Below are 21,542 nucleotides of genomic sequence, written 5' to 3' on the forward strand. Positions count from 1 at the left end.
GGTCATGTGGCCAGCATGACTAAGCCGCTTCTGGCGAAACCAGAGCAGCTCATGGAAACGCCATTTACCTTCCTGCCGGAGCGGTGCCTATTTATCTACTTGCACTTTGTGCTTTCGAACTGCTAGGTTGGCAGGAGCAGGGACCGAACAACGGGAGCTCACCCCGTCGCGGGGATTCGAGCTGCCGACCTTCTGATCGGCAAGTCCTAGGCTCTGTGGTTTAATTGTTTTAATTGATTCTGATATTGCATTTTTGCAACCTGCCCTGGGACCTAAAGGTGATGGGCAGGTGAGAAAATTGATTAATGACAACAACAACAACAACAACCTATGATTCCTGCATTGCAGGAGGTTGGACTAGATTACCCCTGGGGTCCCTTGCAACTTGGCAGTTTTACAATTCTGTGATTCAAGTGTTGTCAGATTTGTCCATCCTCTGCATGCTACACTGATAGTCCAGGTTCTCTCCCCACCACCCCCAAATATTTTAAGTGACCTGACGCTGCCACATATTGCTGAAACTGTTAGAAACGAGGAAGCAGCATCCCAAGGGGTGAGGTGGGGACGTGCAGAGAAGCACAAAAGGTTACATAACAAGTGCCATGTGTGGAAGGAAACTGGTTGAGAGCTTCGAAGCTTCGGGCAACCAAATGGGTGAGGAAGGGGTGCGGGACAGCAAATCAGTGCGCAAGGATGATCCCACGACAGGAGAGAGGTGGGAGCCAGGGAGTGAGAGGCAGCCGGAGTTGGCAGAGCAGTGGGGAATGCCCTGTGGCGAGAGCTTAAAAAACACACACACATTAAAAACAGACCATCAGGATTCTCCAGCCTTTGGAGCATCAGCTGCAGCTGAAACTGGACTGCTTCTGATGAGATGCCAGCCAAGCTGCATTTCTAAGAACATCTTCTGCTTGCACGACATGATGGTTTAAAAAAAATCTTTGTGTATAAACACTGCAGCAGCTGGAGTGGGCGGGGGTGAGTGAGAATAGAAAGGAAGAAAGGAAAGAAGCCGTGCCTTTCCGCAGAGCCAGAATTGTGTGGGGTTTTTGTTTTGTTTTTGTTCTTTTTTTGTATTTCTCAGTGCACTGCTTCCTCGTTGGTAGGTCCTTGGAAGAGAGCTGGGGGATGATAGCCGAGCTCAAAAACACTTGCTTGTAAACTGCAGAGCCCCATCATTAAATCTATCAATCAAAGCGCCACTCGGCTCCAATCCCATGCTCACCGTAATTGTGCCACAGAAAGGAAAGTGCTGTATATGCAGGCAGTTAATCCCCAGTCGCACACACACACACACATCTGAAGCAGCTACTTCTTTGTGGCTGATACAGGAGATGGCTTGAGATTCAAAGCCTTGCATGGGTCTCTAGTCTCGCTTCAGCCTGGATGGTTTGCCGTTCTTCAAACATTCAAGGAAGGCTACACAGCAAATGAGCACTGGGCCCTCTACCTCCTAGCAGCTCTGCTATTGGGAAAATTTCAGCAATTCAGTCCCAGGATCTGTAATCTTTTTATTTTATTTTTTAGCTAATGGCTGTTCACAACTCTTCAGGGCCAGTGTTCCCCCACTGTTTGCTCCCTTTGCCTTAGGGGCAATTTTGAATGTGTTTCGTTTTTACAGAGATCCCAGCCAATCAGGGATCATGCATACGACACAATGGCACTGCGGCGCTATAAACTGACCAGTAGGATTTAGCTATGTGCTGACAGCACTGTGGACAAGTGAAACTAATTATACTGGGGGCAAGGCTTCTGGTAGTCATTTGGCTGATCCTAGGGACCCTTAATAATCCCTCTGCACTAGTGGAAACCTTGGGCAACCCTTTCAAACAAAGGGCGGGGGGTGGAATTATGAGCACCAGCAAAGCAAACTTCCACCAGCACCACAACATGACCCACAATCTGGTTTTTCATTGACGCTTCCACACACCCTGCGCAATGCACTCTTTCCTGCAGTGGAGTGGAATGGAAAGATCTATCGGTTTCTGTTCTATCACTTTCTAATTTTTTTTCAACACATTTTTTCTATGCAGTTTTGACTAATGTACTCCTTTTTGCAAGCACTACAGTGCATTTTTGTGTATGCTTTCTTCACTAACATTTTCATCTTTATGTACACTTCTACCTAATATACAAATTTTTGAAAGAATAAATTTGCTGCAGAAGTGCACCACACAATTCAGATAAGTGCAAATTCCAAAGGATGGCTGTGTTTTGGGTCTTGTGTTTTTGTTTGTTTTCTTCAGAAAATGCAGCTTTGGTAGATTCACCTTTCAAAAGGACTGAAATCAATTTTCTCCCCCATCCCTACTCCCAACATTTGAAAATCCAAACTAAAAACCTGCCCTTTGTCTCTAGCCACTCCTCGTCTAGGCATAATGCAGGGATGGGAAATAGAACCAATGGGGCAGCATCTGAGCAGAGTGGCTTCTCTCTCTTTTTTTCTATTATCAGAGGGCAGAGGAAGTGATCTGCGAAGGCCTTTGCAGTATGAGCGCAGAAGACACTGAAGCAACGCTTGGGATATTGCCTCACAAATCAAATTGTTATGGGCAGTATCATTAAAGGAGAAATAAAATGAAAGAGATGCTCTTTTAATGCTAATGGGGACAAATTGTAAATATTGTAACTAACTGCAGGAATCAAAAGGGCTTTCAGGAGGTGGATGGAAGCGCTCTGGTGCTTATTTCCTTGCTGCCTTGGCTCTACCGGACGTGCTTTTTAAATACCCACAGAAGGTGAAAGAGCTAACTCAGGGTGGCAGCAGGGGGAGGATAATGGGGGCACACTCCTTTACCAGTATAGGGAAGAACCATGAATGCATCAGTCTCTCTCTGGGGGGGGGGGAATAAGCTCCTAGTTATTTTATTTTTCAGACAGCAGAAGCAAGGGGCAATTATTGTTTTTCTGGAATGCACCACTTTAGGCTGGAGGGCTGCAGTGCTCCTCCACAGGGGGGGGGGGCCCTCCCTGTATGTAGAAAACCAGCACATCAGGGGAACAGGTTCATCCTAACCTTCTGCCTGGCATGCTGCCTTTCTATGTTCAGGGAGGAAGGGAAGTATTCAAACATGTCCTGTCCCTACAACCGTAAGGGCACTGTCTAGGAAAAATGACACCGCTTGTCTTTTCTGAATATATAAGTGGTTGCCGTAAGCTTGGCAGCAGTCTGAACCTTTAACAATCTGCATCCATCTTATGTTTTGATTTTGTAGCCATTCCTCTGATTCTTCACAAAACGAGCCTTCATTAATGTTGGCGAACAGTGCTTCCCACCCCCCCTTTACATCTTCTTTCTGCCTCTTTTGCTTGCTACTGTCCAAGCCCAGTGCATCCTGGTATATTCCCACCCACCGCCCTCCACTTCAAGTTATTTATATGGCATTTGTATTTTTAAAATATATCATCAGGGTTGCCAATAATAATATTAACAATAATTTTATTATTTATAACCCACCCACCTGGCTGGGTTTCCCCAGCCACTCTGGGCAGCTCACAGCATATCTGAGAACATACTAAAACACCAAACATTAAAAACTTCCCAATACAGGGCTGCATTCAGATGTCTTCCAAAAGTTGTGTAGTTCTTTATTTCCTTGACATCTGATGGGAGGGTGTTCCATAGGGAGGGTGCGGATGCCAAGACGGCCCAAGAAGGCCAAATTCCTTCTACTACTTTTTGTTTTACAGTAGTATCTGGAAGGTAGAAGTCTAAGGCATGGAATGTGTGAGTGGGGGATGTTCACTGTATGCTTTGCAACTGAATACTATTGTTTAAGGACAAAAGTGGTAAGGACCTAACAGAAGCAGAAGACATCAAGAAGAGGTGGCAAGAATACACAGAGGAATTATACCAGAAAGTTATGGATGTATCGTACACCCCAGGTAGTGGGGTTGCTGAGCTTGAGCCAGACATCCTGGAGAGTGAAGTCAAATGGGCCTTAGAAAGCACTGCAAATAACAAGGCCAGTGGAAGTGATGGTATTCCAGCTGAACTATTTAAAATTTTAAAAGCTGATGCTGTTAAGGTGCTACACTCAATATGCCAGCAAGTTTGGAAAACTCAGCAGTGGCCAGAGGATTGGAGAAGATCAGTCTACATCCCAATCCCAAAGAAGGGCAGTGCTAAAGAATGCTCCAACTACAGCACAATTGCACTTATTTCACACGCTAGCAAGGTTATGCTTAAAATTCTACAAGGAAGGCTTAAGCAGTATGTGGACCAAGAACTCCCAGAAGTGCAAGCTGGATTTAGAAGAGGCAGAGGAACCAGAGACCAAATTACAAACATGCGCTGGGTTATGGAGAAAGCTAGAGAGTTCCAGAAAGACATCTACTTCTGCTTCATTGACTATGCAAAAGCCTTTGACTGTGTTGACCACAGCAAACTATGGCAAGTTCTTAAAGAAATGGGAGTGCCTGATCACCTCATCTGTCTCCTGAGAAATCTCTATGTGGGACAAGAAGCTACAGTTAGAACTGAATATGGAACAACTGATTGGTTCAAAATTGGGAAATGAGTACGACAAGGCTGTATATTGTCTCCCTGGTTATTTAACTTATATGCAGAATTCATCATGCGAAAGGCTGGGCTGGATGAATCCCTAGCCGGAATTAAGATTGCTGGAAGAAATATCAACAACCTCAGATATGCAGATGACACAACCTTGATGGCAGAAAGTGAGGAGGAATTAAAGAACCTTTTATTGAGGGTGAAAGAGGAGAGCGCAAAATATGGTCTGAAGCTCAACATCAAAAAAACGAAGATCATGGCCACTGGTCCCATCACCTCCTGGCAAATAGAAGGGGAAGAAATGGAGGCAGTGAGAGATTTTACTTTCTTGGGCTCCATGATCACTGCAGATGGTGGCAGCAGCCACGAAATTAAGAGACGCCTGCTTCTTGGGAGGAAAGCAATGACCAACCTAGACAGCATCTTAAAAAGTAGAGACATCACCTTGCCAACAAAGTTCCGTATAGTTAAAGCTATGGTTTTCCCAGTAGTGATGTATGGAAGTGAGAGCTGGACCATAAAGAAGGCTGATCGCCGAAGAATTGATGCTTTTGAATTATGGTGCTGGAGGAGACTCTTGAGAGTCCCATGGACTGCAAGAAGATCAAACCTCTCCATTCTGAAGGAAATCAGCCCTGAGTGCTCACTGGAAGGACAGATCGTGAAGCTGAGGCTCCAATACTTTGGCCACCTCATGAGAAGAGAAGACTCGCTGGAAAAGACCCTGATGTTGGGAAAGATGGAGGGCACAAGGAGAAGGGGACGACAGAGGACGAGATGGTTGGATAGTGTCTTCGAAGCTACAAACATGAGTCTGAACAAACTGCGGGAGGCAGTGGAAGACAGGAGTGCCTGGCGTGCTCTGGTCCATGGGGTCACGAAGAGTCGGACACGACTAAACGACTAAACAACAACAACAACTATTGTTTAAAGTGGTCCCTTGAAAGACCATTAAGTTCAGCATCAAAAATGACCTAGTTGCACCATTGATCTTCCACAGCAAATGCTGCTGAGGCTTCACTAAAAGTGGTTAGGGAACAACATGCATTTGTATGTGTGTGCCTTCCACAGCTGATCATGGAAGCCAACTGTGCCTGTAGCTTGCCAGATCAGGTTTCTATCTTTAATTCAGGTTTCTATAGAGTGAAAACTATATGAGGGACTAGGGAGAAATAATAGCAGATAAAAATGATTGAGTGCAGTAGCTACAGAATAAAACTTAGAAAACAAGACTGAAAAAACTAAATTTATACAGTACAGGAAAGAGGAGAATGCTCAGAGGTGATATGATCACACACTATAAATACCTTCAAGGTAACAATATAAATGCAGGAGGCGAATTATTCATAGTCTCTGAAGGTGGTGGGATGCATCAGAATTGGATGTATCTAAGAACAAAAAAGTTTGGGCTAGGGCGGAGTAGAATGTTTTGATCAGTCAGGGCAAAAAGACTAGGTTATTCAAAGTAATAAATAATTCTGCTTAAAAAATAATAATTAAAACCATTGTTTTTATTTCCCATGTCTACTCAGCAGCACCACACTGATCAGCATTATGTATGTTCAAATGCCATTTCCATGTTTTTAAAGGTATCCCACACAGCAGATCCCAACATTCTCGGCCAGCGTGGCCAATGGTCAAGGATGATGGGAACTGTAGTTCAGCAGCGTATGGAGGGCCATAGGTTCCCCATCTCTGATCTACACTCTGGTCCAGCAGCTACTCTCCATAGTCTTACGCAAATATCTCTCTCAGTCCTGCTAAGTGTAAATGCCATGGACTGAACTATGCCTCTCCTACAATTTATGACAGAGTCAGCTTAATCAGTGGATGAACCCATTCAGCTCCATGATCTTTGCAAACTAGGAAGCAATGCAACACCTACATTCCACACAAGCTCCTTCAAATTTATGCCAGGGCATACACTTTGTAAACCACTTAGAAGACTATTTCAAACTTTGGAATCTATTTTGGCATTCAGCATCATACAAATATATTAATTAAATCTATAAATAATAAACAAAATTTGCCAAGAAGCAATCCCCCCTTCGGACTCCATATCCCCCCGTGTGAGTTCAGTCTGTTGTTAAAATACAGTAGACCCACAACTTACATACATTATGTGCAAGTTACGTGCATTTAACTCGTGTGAATTCAGCTTTATGTGCTAGGTCAATTATTTTAAAATAAATAAATAAAAAGGGGGCAGGCATCCAGGGGGGAAACTTTGGCAATCCCAGCTGCCATTGCACCCAAGGTGTTTCAACTATATATGATATTGGCTTTATGTGCTGTCCCCATGTAAGCTGTGGGTCTACTGCAGCTAGGAAGAAATCATAGTGGGCAGGTTGGCTGTGCCAGAACCCAGGTTTGTCAAAGGCAGCCTCCAGAAAGAAGCTCAGAATCAGAGAATTGTAGAGTTGGAAGGGACCCTAAGGAACGTTGCAATTCATTGCAAGAATAAAAACTAAAGAATTACTGACAGATGGCCGTCCAACCACTGTTTAGAAGCCTCCAGTGAAGGAGAGTCCACCATATTCCATTGCAGTCTGTTCCACTGTCAGACAGCTCTTACTTGCCTTCATTAATGCTCCTTCCTTAAGTTTCAGAAGACTAGTCAAGACCCGCATGGAAAAGAAACTGACACCCTTAACGTGTGGTGAGCACACGTCAACAGAGTAAGAAAGTGCATCTCATCCATCATCATATGGCTGAGGGAAAGGTGCAAGCATGTGAGATTCATTTCTTTGCCAGGCTGCCTCTAACTCTACAGGTTTATGTTCAAGAGGCTGTTTTTCTGGGTTCAGTAATTGACAGCAATAACAAAAAAATAAGCTATTATCAGGCTTGTGAGCAGCAGAGGTAAATTTGGGCTTAAAGTGAGCAACTTGTGTTATCATCTGCTTCAGATGAGAAATATCCTCTGCTGCTGTTATATCCTACCCTAGATTATGAACTACCTCATGGGAAGCCACAACTCACTCAAATAATAAGCACCAGGTATATGAAACTGGGAAAGAAAGCAGGAGAGCTGCCTGGTTCTTGTATTGCAGGGAGGGGCTGCAAAGCCACACACACACACACACACACACACACACACACACACACACAATTTCACCCACTAAACAATGGCAGAGAATGGAATTGTTTTTGTTTTACCCATCTCAACTTTTAAACAGAGAGGTCAGAAAATCAGCCTGTTTTAACACAAGCTCTTCCTATTAACAAGAAGCTTTCCAGTTCAATTATGTTTTATATATTGTGATGTTGACTAAAGGGGGGTGCCTCTTAGTGCAAATTATACCACCCCAGGCTGTGATCCCAAAAGATCTCCCTCGCTAAGCAAATCCTGCTTTTGTCCCTATATATATATTTGTCTGAAAGATCTCCAAGGACAGCAATGTCATCCCAAAGGAGCTGATGTGAAGCCAGGCAGTGTTGTGGTTAGGTCTTGTTCCTTTCTGTGTTATTTGTCCACACACACACACCCCAACAAAAACAGTTGCACCTATTCAGCTGGGAATGTGAATTGTAAATCAATTTTATTAAAGCAGCCCAAACCTCTGCAGAGCAACCTCCTCTCGGATTAAGAAAGGATTATTTCCATTTACCTCGTGTCAATTAAGAAAAGATTTCAGCTTCACAAAAATGTCAGACTTCAACTAAATAAGAGGGTTTTATGAGAAGGTTTTCACCACTTTAAATAGGTAGGTTTAATTAAGCTGTTGGCTATGTATGCAAGCAAACAAGGCTCAAATCTCTGCTGAGCTAATCTCCCTCTATGGTGGGCAAAAGGCTTTGCTTATCCTCAAAGGATTCCTCTGGCAGGTGGCCTGGATCACTTCTGTAGGGAGTTTTGCAACAGTGTCTAGTCTCATTTCCCCCCTAATTGTGGGCCCTTAAAATCATAGGCTAGGTAGGACTATAGCAGGATAGTAATGAAGTACAAGTTTGCAGTGCTCTAAAACTCAGGAGACAGTGGGAAACAAAACTTGGAGGGGGGAAATGCACTGGAAGTTGCAGATCAGGTTACCTGTGCAAAAACAGGTGTGATAGCATGGGCTGTAGGCTGCACTGTGAAATAAACTAAGGGTTGTATCCAGTGAGTTAGATGAATGTGGGACATAGCGGGTACTTGTAACATGGAATGGCAGCTTGAGTTATATGGTAGCTTCAGTTGCATAGACTCCATATCTCTATTCCTGTGAACAAACAATTCCATTCTCTGCCATTGTTTAGTGTGTGAAATCTGGTATGTGTGTGTGGTTTTGAGGCCCCTCCCTACAATATGAGGACCAGGCAGTGGGTGTGGATGTTAACTGGGGGTACTCAAAATAGCAGAAATGTTAGGATCATGTGTATGCACACACTCAAGTGGTTAGTGTAAGATGCAGGCTCTTCATGTGTTATCACTAATGTAATCCCCTCATTGTGCCATGATTTGACCACATCAGTGCAAACAAACATCCATGTGATGTGCACATCAAAAATCACGGCAGTGTAAATCCATTTACATGCACACTTTCAACGATCTAATGCACTGCTCTCTGTGCACATAAACCACGCTTTTCTCTGTCTTTCTGACAAGACACACAATACTCATATTTATCTCTCTGGTAGAGACGTTGTGGGGATTAATTAGATAATATTTTAAAATGCCACTCTTTGCATGTTACTAAAGAGCTGCAAATGTGATGGCATCTTAGTGAAGAGGGATCCCTTGGACTTGTTCTTTGCAAAGTACTTTAAGGACCCTATGGGAAGAAAGACATTGTGTAAATATATTATGATTTTAATGTGACTGAACTTCATTTACCTCCTTTTAGTAATTAATGCTATTAGTCTGCCTTTAAAAAACACATTTAATAGTTAATCAGGGCCTGGAACAATTTCAATGCAGTCTGACATTGCATCAAGCAGCGGTTAACCTTTGATGCAATGGGCACATCAGACATCAAGCCAGGGGTAAATTAAACTAATAATTGCCCTATTTAATTTCCTCCAAAAGGCAGCTTTCGGTGCTTAAGTGGTCACTGAATTATTGCTGCACCCTGCTGCCATCCACTAGCAATGAGGCTGGGATTTTGATTTTTGGGGATGCTGCAATGCAGGTGGTGACTAAAACCTAAGAAGCTAGAAGCTTTGATTATAGTCAAATTTAATTCTGTTTCTCTTTGTGGGCAATTATTTGTGCAAGTGCAAGAGAGGAAGCCAGGGGAAAGCATACACTTATCCTGAATATTTCTGGCCACAATCCAGATACATTCATACAGCCCAAATGAAGTCAATGGAATTTTTCAGCACTGCTTTCAGAACTGTATTTTAGCATGCAGTTTACATACAATTACTTTACAGCAAAGGTGTAAGCTTAACACCTCCACAGCTTGCTTTGTACTGTAAGAGAACTGGCTAATGTGATAAGAGAGAATGATCCCAATAGCTTCTGCATGATAGCAGTTTAGTATGTTCAACAAATATCTGTGGTTACCACATGGGATAGAATTACCCATATGTTACCTCATCTCTCCCCCCGCCACGATTTTTAGCAGTGAGAAAATGTGCTCTTTCTCTCCTTTATGATCTTGCAACTTCTGGGTTGCTAGTAAGAATTTGTCATTTTCCACCATTCCCCCCCAACTCCCTCCCTCCAATTGCTGAGTTTATCCTGGGTTAAAAAGGATTCCTAGACAATATAATTCTTGACATTATACTCCTAAGCAATCTGGTACTTTCCTAAAAGAGCTGCTATGTGGAAACTCTAGCATCAGACAGAAATCAACAGGTATGGTTTTTCCTAGGGCAGAGATGCATTGATAAATCACACACACACACACACACACACAGAGAGAGAGAGAGAGAGAGAGGTTCCCAGAGATATAAATGCAGCTAACCAGCAGGCCAGTAAAAGATCCTTGTTGAATTGCCAGTGCTATTCAGTACCATTACACAGAATTACACAGAATTATTAGCCACCCATTCCTCCCCCACCCATTAGTAACCGATCACATTTGCCCAAGGGAGGAGAAATTCCAGCATTGCTCCCAGACCTGAACCCTCTGCCTCACAAGCTACTAGCCCAACAGACCAGTTTTTCCCTTGGTGGCAATTCAGCCTTAGAGTTTCTTTTGCTATATATCCATCAAAGTAGCATTAAGAAGTTTTCAGCATTCAGCAGTTGGAAGCACAAGGATTTAAGCATATGATGTCTGTTGAGTGGGTGGTTAATGAATCCCCATATCAGTGCACTGAGCCTCCTTGCTGGTTGAATGCAGCTGGGGATCAGAAATCCATCATCTTTAGCTACAGGGCGTCACAGAGTTATTTCTTGCACTGCTGCACTGAGCTATACACCTGGTGTACTAGTGGCAACAAAGATGGGATTCAGGCTTGTTTGGAGGGTCAGCAAGACAATTTGAAGTGGCATAATGGCAAACAGCCTTAGCTACAAAGAATAACATCGGGGGCTGTGTGCACCCAGCTCCCAGCCTGATCTCCATGCCAGGAGAGATATAACCTGCCAAATTTCTGGGCTGCTCCTAAGGGCGAATGAGCAGGGTCAGAAAAAATAGGTAGCAACCCTGATGCAGGTTGAAGTATCCTCAGTAGGCCAATTCTATTCACACAGCTGACTAACGAAATCAAAAAGCTCTTAAACTCATGGAAGCAAACAACCATAAACATCAACATACTATTTTCCTGAACGTCACATTATTAAAAATAGAATATTAACATAGGCACTTCCATGCTGTTCTTATATAGCCCATTATCACTCAAGCAGAATATATTGATTTCTCTTGAATGTTTCTTTTATTCCACTGGCTGACTCTAAAAACTATCACTGTGTCTCAACACTCAGTCACAGTTTGGGTTAGTTTCAGACATGTAAACTGTTCTAGGTCAAATCAGGGGCGGTTTGGGGGCAGTGCAACCGGTTCTGCTGCACTGGGCGCCAACACTAGAGGGCCTTGCAGGTTTCCACAACTTTAACAGAGTGAATTGAGCAGAACGGAAGGTGAGAGGTGGCAGGGGGCGCCAAATTTTGGCCTTGCACGGGGCACCACTGAAATTTTTAAAGCCAAAGGTTTGCCACTGGTCAAATCCTTGAAGCTTAATGCTGATGCTGTCTCCTCACTTTCTCAAATATAGGAGATTCCAGAGGCAACATGAACCACGTTTGGTTTAAATTGGAGGAGACACTATTAGAGGCTTATGCCATTTTTGCAATTGCTTTATTTACAACAGAGTGTTACAGGGGCAAGTGCTCTTACCAGGCAGCAAACTGTCTGAACCCCAGAAACAGACCCTACTTCCTGCCTTCAGCTAATTCCCAGGTCTCTCTGTCTCTTGCACCACATACTTCCCCCCAAAGAATCCTGGGAACTGTAGTTGGTTAAGGATAATTGGAATTGTAGCTCTGGGAGGGGTAAACTACATTTCACATTATTCTTTAGGGGGGGAGCTGTGTGCTTTAAATGCATGATGACACACTTCCCCTGCTAAAATTCCATCTTATAGGCCACCTAGGATTTCAGTTCTCCTTTCCATCTAGTAACACAGAAGACCAAGAGAATTTTCTTGCGTCGGCTGCATTACAGGAGCTAAAAGTGGCTACTCCCACCCTCAAGCTTCACCTGCCCTCCCAAGCCATCTGTGGAATTGGAGCCAATTGACTTCTTTTATAACTCTACTGGGGATAAGATAGGGCTGCACTGATAGTTTGCAATAAATACCCAAATGAAAGACAGCAAAATAAAGCTTCGCTGCACAGGCAGGTGATTTATCTCTCCCTGTAGACATCAGCAGCACAATATCCATCATAAGCCACAGCTGTCCTGCTCACTCTCTGTTTACTCTCGATGAGCATTTTTACATGCTGTAAATCACAAGGTGGCAGCTGTGGTGAGGTAAGGTGAGGGCATGTGCAGATGCCCTGGTCCCCAGTTGAAACCTTGCAGTCTACCCATGTTGCGGGTATTGCCCCTATTCTTTACTATCCCAAAAGGCTGAGCCACCCAAATGCACCAGAAGCCTTCTCTGTGGCACCAAGCAGTTGACTCTCTTCCCGCCCCCATCTCTCCTTCTCTCCTTTCTCTCTCTTCTAGATTCAGCCCTGCACAACATAAATGCCTAGAAATTCATGAGCCGCGTGATTCTGGAGGGTGCGCCATTCATTTTCCCTGGGCTGCCAGCTCACTCACATCTGCACTGTAAATCAGCAGGGAAAAGGTTTCAGAGGTTATAGATTCTTGTCATACAAAACAGATGCCTGAGCACATAAATCTCCAGAGTGTCTAAAGGGCTCATAATTAAAAAATGAGTCCAAATGGATTTTCCATAAATTACATCTACAAAAGAAATTAATAAGATACCTTTTTGTATTCCCCTCAACCAGTATGCAAATAAGGAAATTATGTGGTAATAAACGTCCGGTGATTCCCCGGAGCTGTCTGCAAGATGTCAAGAGGGAGGTTATTAAGAAGGGATGTCCAACGTGAGTTGGAAAGCCAGCATCATATTTAGTTGATATCTATCCGGATCTCATCACTTTATACCTGTGAACAATGGGAACATGGTGGCTGCCACATGCAGGGATGGCATGTAGGGAGAAGAATTCTGTACACTTGCTCCCCACTCTGCACATTGGATGATGTGGCTCTTCCAGACCTGACCCAAACTGGTCCCATGGGTTAGGCAGAGACAGAGGTGCTCCTGCGGAGGCATCACAAAAATTCTGGACAACGGTGCCTGCTGAATGTGCCAACCCATTTTCAGGTTTATTACTTTTACAGCAGAAACCTATCCTTCATTGTTGTGATTCGCCTGGCAGGCTCTGCCCTCCTTTTTAGCCTCTTTGATATTTCTTGTGTTCCATCCACGTTCTTCTCTAAATTCTTTCTACAGCACTGTAATCTAAGCCTAGGGAAAATCTATTTTTAGGCAAAGAACTGGAAGAGAGGCAGCTAGAGAACTGTTTCTTAATTGATTTTTTATTGTCTTTAAATTGTGCTCGTACAAGCTTAGCTATATTGTAAGCTGCTTTGTGAAGGCCTTTTGCCTTGAAAAGCAGAGTATACACCTAGAATAAATTAATAAGCACTATTGGTATAATAACATGAAACATATGGGATGATACCCAACTGGCAGAGATGTGGGATGAACTCTTTATGCTGGGCTGGGGAGGGTATTTGATTGGAGGTATCCCTCTGCTCAGTTCTGCTGGCTGAGTCAGCTTATCACTACCCACCAAACATGCAGGCAGGACACATGTGGGGAGGAGGGAGGGCTGAACCAGTCCAGGATCTGCTGGGCCTGATTTGGGCTCCCACTTTCTGCTGCAGCTGCTGTGAGCAACTAGGCTCTGCAAAACCTCACTGGTGGGATCCTCAGAACAAACCCATCAAAATTAATGGGCTTAGGTTATTTGGTTGCCTTCTGCCTCAAAATAAACCATGCCCTTCCAACTGTACAGTTCTATGATTCTATAAGCATAATAGGTGCATTATGCACATATAGTAGCAGAACATCATGATAAAGGGATACACTGATAACATGGTTATCTACATGAGGTTACATGAATTAGGGTTGCAATCCTGTGCACACTTACCTGGGAGTAAGGGCCAATTGATTCAGTGCATTTTACTTATGAGTTAAAACATGTATAGTACTGCTAACAAATCAACCTTAAATTTGTCCAACTAAGATGGCATGCTGAACCCTCACTGCTCAGATATGCAGCTCACTGGGAATCCACGATCAAGCCATGATTTATCACCCAACCAAGCTGACACTATATAGGATTCCGTTGCACATAAAACCAGATTTGTTGCAATTGCTCTCATCTGATAGATTAGGACAAAGAAGAAATCGATCTCATTGGATAAACAATAAACAGTATATATTGCCGCTGTGCCGCTAGGTCCAACACACTATACACACGTTACCAAATCAGGATTTTGTATCAAAACCATTTTAGGCCACTTGCTGATTTCAAAGAAATATCACTGAAGTCTTAATCTAAATAACAGACCATGTAGGTTGTTTTTGCCAATCTTGTCATTCCAACTCAATATATGGGCAGCAGCCATTGCAAACACAGCCACCAACTCTATAGGCACCAGCTGCCAAGGCTCTAAAATATGCAGAGCCTTTCCATGGAGTGAGCACCAAACTGTGGAAAGGTGGTATATACCTTTAAAAAGAAAAAAGAATAACCAAAAACAAGTAAACCAAATCAAACCCCCAACTAGTACAGCAACTTTAGGCTGATGCGCACAGTTATAACACTTTATAAACAATTACGATAACTGTGGGGAAATGGCAGTATTCAATTCAATCCAATCACAAATTCTCTGCATGGCTCGGATATTGTGTATTTATTCCTATGTGCTGTACTTTGGGCCAATTAGATTAAAGTGTGTACGTGTCTAGGGGTTGTTATTTGTCTTTTGCTAAGACTCCTGGTTTGTAGAAAATGGAGCAAAGCCAGCAGAGGAAGTGAGGCGTACAGGAAGGATAAGAGTCTTGTACTCACTATGTGAAGCTGCAGGAAGTCAGTAAGGCCAGGCGCACTGTCGATCCGAACCAAGATGCCATCTTTCACTGTTGTGCTGAACCCGACAGCAAGGCGGTCCGTCCTCGTGCTGGGCCTGTCATTTGCTGGCCAGGTGTAAAGGATGAGGCCTCCACTTTTCCCAAATATATATGTGGCACCAGCTTCAAAACAGAACAAGAGAAATCTACGAGTTAGCCTACCCAGTTGCAGTAGCATTGCAATTGTAGCAGATAACACTGTGTCTAACTACGATATTCCATTTGTGAGAGTGATGAAGTCCAAGGCCTAGGGGGTGGGGTGGGGGCTGTGTCACCCTGAATTAAAGTTGTGAACAAAATGAATTAATAACAAAGCAAACGCTAAAGAGATATGCATGAACATTTTCAGACTCTACTGCATAATAGCACAAGGCAGATAATGCATCGTCTCTAAAAGCCTTTTATATATTGTGATGAACAACCCAGTTAGGCTTCTTTTGCATTGAAATTCATTCCACATCTCTAAAATGTACATTAAAATCTTCCCACAGAGCCTGGCATATTATAGTTTGCAGCTCCTGACTGGTGAATCTGCCATATAACTTCCCTTACCTGGAGGGAAGGAAGACCAGAAAGGCTTTAATTGGGGGGGAGGATATACATTTGCCAAGTCCATCAAATCTCTGACCAGCAGCCAATCCCATCACTGAATGTAGACTTTTCTGCCTTTGCCTTAAAGAGCATTTGCTATGCAGATTATTATGGCCTTTTAGAATAGTGCCTTCCAAGCACTGTTGAAATGAATATTCATGCTATTTCTGGTTATCCTAAGTGAACGTACATGGGATTAACAAGGGAACCACAAACAGATAAGTGGTACTTCCTTTTAGGGAAAGATAAATCACAGGTGATAGGCTTTGCTGTACCCATTTAGTTAAGCTGTGCTTCAGGTGCCCATCTCCAACTAAAGACAAGAAGCATTTGCAATAAAGACAGCTAGTAGGTTTTATCATGCACCCATGATTCCATTATCACTAACACAAGTCAGAGCAATATCAGAAGCTGTGTTGTTTCTAAAGAAAAACAAAAAACCCAATTCAGTTAACGATACATCCTTGGGAATCAACCAGCTAGCTGCACACGGAGATAAGGTGTGGTTGTTCAGTGCATGATCTGGAGAAATAACTTCCCTTCCAATGACTGATATAGAAAGGTAGGGGATGACTTCCTTTTCTCAAAGCTTTGCAAGAGGCCAGAATATTCGGCCGAGAAAATAAGACTCAAGAACAGCTCAATATTTTGAATGTTTAACTGGAATTAAGTCCCAATTCATTTCAGGGCATTTCCCAAACTGTTAATTTCCACATTATATTTGAGTTTTCACATGATGTGAAAGCCACTTCCGGAAGTATTGTGGAATATAGTGCATATTTGGTGCTTGTTTCCATATTATTAGTTTTTTTGGAATCAAATAACACAGAAATGAGAAGTGGCTTTTATGCTGTGTGAAAGCTCAAATATAATTCAGAACTTAACTGTTAGAGAAACATCATGAAAATGGAACAAACTGCCATTTGAATGCAGCCTGTGTCACTGAATACCAATTGCTGAGAAGGATAAGAACAACAACACAGCAGGATTTGTTCCCTTCATGACCTGCTTTGGGGCATCCCAGAGGAGGAAATCACATGCTGAACTAGGTCAACTTTTGGTCTGATCCAGCATAGTTCTTCTCACATTCTTACCTAGCCTTCCCCCCTCCCAAAACAGCCTATCTCATTTAAATAATTATCATTGCCATTTTGTACTCCCATTTCCTTCAGCTGCTTTGCCTTTTTCGTGTCCCTAATCCATTCCCTATGATTAGCACCTTTATGCCTTCTTAAACACTTACCATTACTCTTTGTAACTGTTGCTATACAGGCTTCATCATTTTGCAATGTCTACCTTTGCCTAGCCTCAAGATTGTTCCTAGATTCTACTGCGGTGGGCGTAAGACTTCTGCGATGTTTACGCCGTGTCTGCTTGCCACAATAACACAAACCATCTCTTTGTATTAATTAGCGCTGTCTCTAATAATGAATTAACAGGGCTTCTCTCGATGTGCAGGTAATTCAAACAGTCCTCTTTGAATGACGGAGCCCTCAACAATCTTCTGTCCTCAATTATTAGTAAGCTACTACATTTCGCATTATGCCAGCTCACAACATTACACGGTGTAAATCAGTGCATGAAACAGATGGCTGGCAGTGTGACTCTAAAGCATCGGATGAGCTGTTCCCACTTGCAATACCTTGCATGTGCCCTTTGCCCCAGGACATTTTTCACTAGTAACATTCGTGGTAGAAGTAGACTGTGATGCTTGACCTGCAACTGCTGCCTAAAACAGTAGACAGTGCCAAGTTCTCCCATCTCTTCCCTGAGCATTTAGGCAAATTGCTCATGGCATGGCATGGCATTGTCACATCATGCATTTCCCTTTGTGCACATCACTGGCAGGGCAGAGAAATGCGGAGAAATGAAATTCTGTCTGTCTAAGCATTGTAAGGAGAGGGAGACATGAGGCTGCCATTTTCAGCCCTTAGTTGAGCAGCATGTCTAGCTCTTCCCTAAGTGTGCTTGTTAGTTGGACTGAGTCACCTAGGAATGTGGTTAATGCTATATGCAAACTGGAAGAAAGCCACTTTAAAATGAAAAATAGAATCTAGCCAACAAAGGCTTTTGTTCAGCTCACAAATGGAAGAATTTAAGGATCGCTTTTAAAAATTGCATTCGTTCTACTCACTGCAGGTTCTGAGAAGACAAACTATGGAAAATACTCACACATCTTCCCAAGAGTCACTTGGCTGCACACGGTGCATATCAGAGTCCCCATGAGTGCTAATTACACCCAAGATGGAATTTGACATGAAGACATGCACTGTTTTGTGTATCTGTGAAAAGATATTGTAGGGTGGGGCACCTAATGGATTTTCCCTGTAGGGGCATTTCACAAATCAGAATCCTTGTAAACAATATATATCCACCCTACATTGTAACTCATAAGCCCTATAAATTTGACTACACCTTGACAAAGTACAGGAAACTTTTTGAATTATGAGTTGAGGAAAGAATAAAACTACCAGCCGCTCCACAATACACAAAGAGTTTATCCCTATAATACCTTGGAACAATATTGCTTACTTTAATCACTGCATTTAATAAGCTTCTCCTCCGTTTATATATGTGAAATTAAGTGAGTTATAGGTACAGGCCAGTTACTTGTTCATGATGGGGAAGATCAGATTTTTGATCCTGATGTGGAGCAAGCAGACTCCAAGGTCCAAGTCCAGTTATCGGCAGCAGAGCCACCGAGCCACCTTTTCCCTCAAGACACAAACAGGCTTAGACTCAATGGTCCTATATAACATTTAAACTGTACTTCTCAAAACTTAAAAGGATGCTCAGCTCCTAAAGATTTTCATAGCAGTGCAGACTGATGCTATATGCATGTGCTGTATAGTACACATACTTTAGGACAGACCTAAATTAGAATGTATCAGAAAGGGAATCACAATGTGATTCTTATGTGCAGAGAATAAGACGCAAAACATACTCATTTCACGTGTTTTCAATTTGTGGCCTATTCTATAGCTTATTCACAGTGCAGTTAATGCATGTTTGCTTGGATGTAAGTACTGCTGTGTTTAACTTGCTTTAATCCCTAGTAATGCATTCAGAACTGTACCCTTAGTCTTCAATCCTGTCCTTAGTTGCATGGGGGTAATTACCAGGAGTGCCCTTGACCCTGCGACCATGGTTTCCCGGAGCTGTGGGTGCAATGCAGCGTGCATGGTCCTGGCGCCAAAATTTGTGGGTGCCCAGCCCAGGGAGTTGGCACCTATGGTAGTTACCATTGAAAATGGTGGGATTTCTTTTTAAATAAGCATGCATATGATTGCATCTTTAGAATTCAGTTAATCCAGATTGAGTTGCAGGAAACTGCTGCTAGTCATTTTTGCTAGCACCAGAACAATTGCTTGTACCAGTCATGTGTCATAATGGACAAAGTGAGTTTGCATTTGAGTGTCTGGTGTATGAGGAGCAGACTGTAATGGCAGAAGCAAGCACAAACCACCAACTTCTAAGAGACTCCAATTAAATATATTCAGAGACAAAATATATAAGGAACCCAGTCCATAAACTCTGACAATGAAAACATCTAATACTTCTGCCATTTAAATTAACACCAATGAATCTCTGAGTGCGGTCATGAACTCCTTTGTGACAAGCAAACCTCCTATTTGTTCTGTTAATCCAGCAGTCTGAGAATATGAATCAAATAATAAAACAATTTCCACCTGAAATAACACACAGGACACACACAGTTTGCTACCTTCCCCCCAATTCATCACCATCCCTTTGTTCTCTTGCGTGTAATCTCTAGTAAATATAGATGATAGCCTTTTATTTATTTTTAGCCCTGTTCTGTACAAAGACTGGGAACTTATTAAGCAATTGCTTAATAAAGGGAGAAATTGACCTCCACAAAAGCCTGTTCTTTTGGAAAGTAAAGAGACCCAGAAATGCCCAAACAGCATTACTATCTGCTAGCCTATTCTTCCCCAGAATTTTAATTTTCCTATTTCATGGATACCCACCGTTCCATTACAGGCCTTCTGCTGAGTACAGTAGTTCTGACGGGGCGCTTTTCGGGATGCTCAGAATTCTACTGCTCAGATCCTATTATGTTTATTAATCATCGTAACCATGTAAATTTTTTCCCCCATGCTAGCAGGAACCTATCAGTTCAACTGAAGGCAAATTTGCTAGCAGGGCATATTTTGGTCTTCTTACTCGGCAGGATTTGCAAGTTACCAAGCCGCTGAAATTGTCTAGCATATTCTTAGTAACCAGCACGGCAGTCAGGTTGGAATCCATAATACATCGCAAACAATTAAAGTGCATTTAGCTTGCTACAGCAGGACCCAGTTCAACACGCAAAGAAGACCTTGGCAAGAACTGCACTGAAGTGCCAATTAAACAAGGGAGACTTGAGCACTTTCACCTGGGTGTTTAATGCTTTTGCAAAATTGCATTGAAATAAGACGAAAGGTCTGACAGACGCACAAAGGCGAGGAAATGCAAAATAAAAGCCAGGCACTTATCTCACTATACCCAGGCTCTCTGGTTCAAGCAATCTTGTATCAGTAGGAAGGTGTTAACAAGGGAAAACTGAGAAAGTATAACCTGAATATCAGGAAAGATAAGTACCCAAGGACAAGCTCTCCTAGGTGGTGGAGAGAGGTGTGAGTATCTTGACACTTATTTGAGTTGTATATAATGAATTACTTGGGGGTGGGGGCGAATAGAAAATGTGCAGCATACAAATAATGGTATATCATATCATTGGGATGAAATGGATATGGGTCCAGACGTGTGAGTCTGGAATGATTTACCAAACTTAAAGAGCTTGAGTGATGTATTCATTTCAGAATATATAGGTATGCTTGCACTGGTTTATCTCTGAAGCTCTCATGTGTCCACTTAGTGATGCAGAAGCTCAGCTCTGAATCAAAGCCATCTAGAGACTGTGTCCCATATTAGCTGTCATGAATCTTGTAGCTAGCAAAATGAGGCAAAGGGCGCTCTTCTTGTTGTCTTGCCACTGGGATCGGCTTGTTGGGTGGTGGCATAGGCTTCTCTATTGTGGCACCCCACTGGGTAGATTCCCCTTTCCCTGGAACAAGGATTGTTCTTGGTGGACTGCTTGTGGTTTGTTTATGGTGGAAAAACCATGAGCTCAGGTTCACAAGTAAAAACCATGAGCTCAGGTTCACAGCATCAGGGCTGGAAGAGAACTGAATCAGTTGCAATTTTCTCTGCAGGCACCAGCCCCCCTTACTCATTCATGACCAGCCATAATTTGGCCCAACATTATGTGCAAACGAGGCCACTGCGTTCCTTCTCCCTCCCACTTCTCTAGTGCCATTTAATTCTCCTACACGCCATGATCCCAACCAATCAGGGGCCACTTAGCAGCGAGCACAACTATGCCTGGGCTTCCCAGGGCAAGCCCTTTAGTTTTTCTCTCATTTACTCTTCTTATATGTGCATAATATATTGGGCAAGAGATACTTGTAGGAGCTGGGGAGAGACATCAAAAGGGCTGAAGGAGTATGTGGTGTTGCCATCAAATGTGCTGGTTCATTTGATCTCTATTCTAATGGGGGACCCTTTCAAGGAGGAAACAAGGAAGTGTCTTGTTCCATCCATCATAAAGGAATAGTCTCTTTATATCCTTTTTTTCTTAGAAGGAGCTTTACCTTGCCTCAGAACAAATCAAAACGGAATGGAGAGCCCTGTGAAAATGCAAAGCTTCCAGGGCAAAAGTATAATCCTTGGAAAGCAGTGCTTCCCCACTTAAAAGAGTTCTCATGAACCAGCTGCTTTTCTCGTCAAGATTCTGCTCTTGGACGGACAAACCCTCAGAGACCCAATATGAGCACAGCAATCTCAT

General features: G+C 42.9%; 1 protein-coding gene across 19 annotated transcripts in view; it reads right to left on the reverse strand.

Annotated features, from left to right (window-relative positions):
* Positions 1-21,542, reverse strand: part of NRXN3 (neurexin 3) — a 1,132,087-nt gene that overhangs the window by 195,118 nt on the left and 915,427 nt on the right. For all 19 annotated transcript variants that reach the window (XM_053378036.1, XM_053378027.1, XM_053378045.1 and 16 more), the window contains one exon: positions 15,045-15,226. In XM_053378036.1, coding sequence (XP_053234011.1) covers positions 15,045-15,226 — 182 coding nt within the window. The remainder of the gene's footprint in view (positions 1-15,044; positions 15,227-21,542) is intronic.

Source organism: Podarcis raffonei, chromosome 1 (genome assembly GCF_027172205.1).
Source record: "Podarcis raffonei isolate rPodRaf1 chromosome 1, rPodRaf1.pri, whole genome shotgun sequence".
NCBI classification, from domain to species: domain Eukaryota; kingdom Metazoa; phylum Chordata; class Lepidosauria; order Squamata; family Lacertidae; genus Podarcis; species Podarcis raffonei.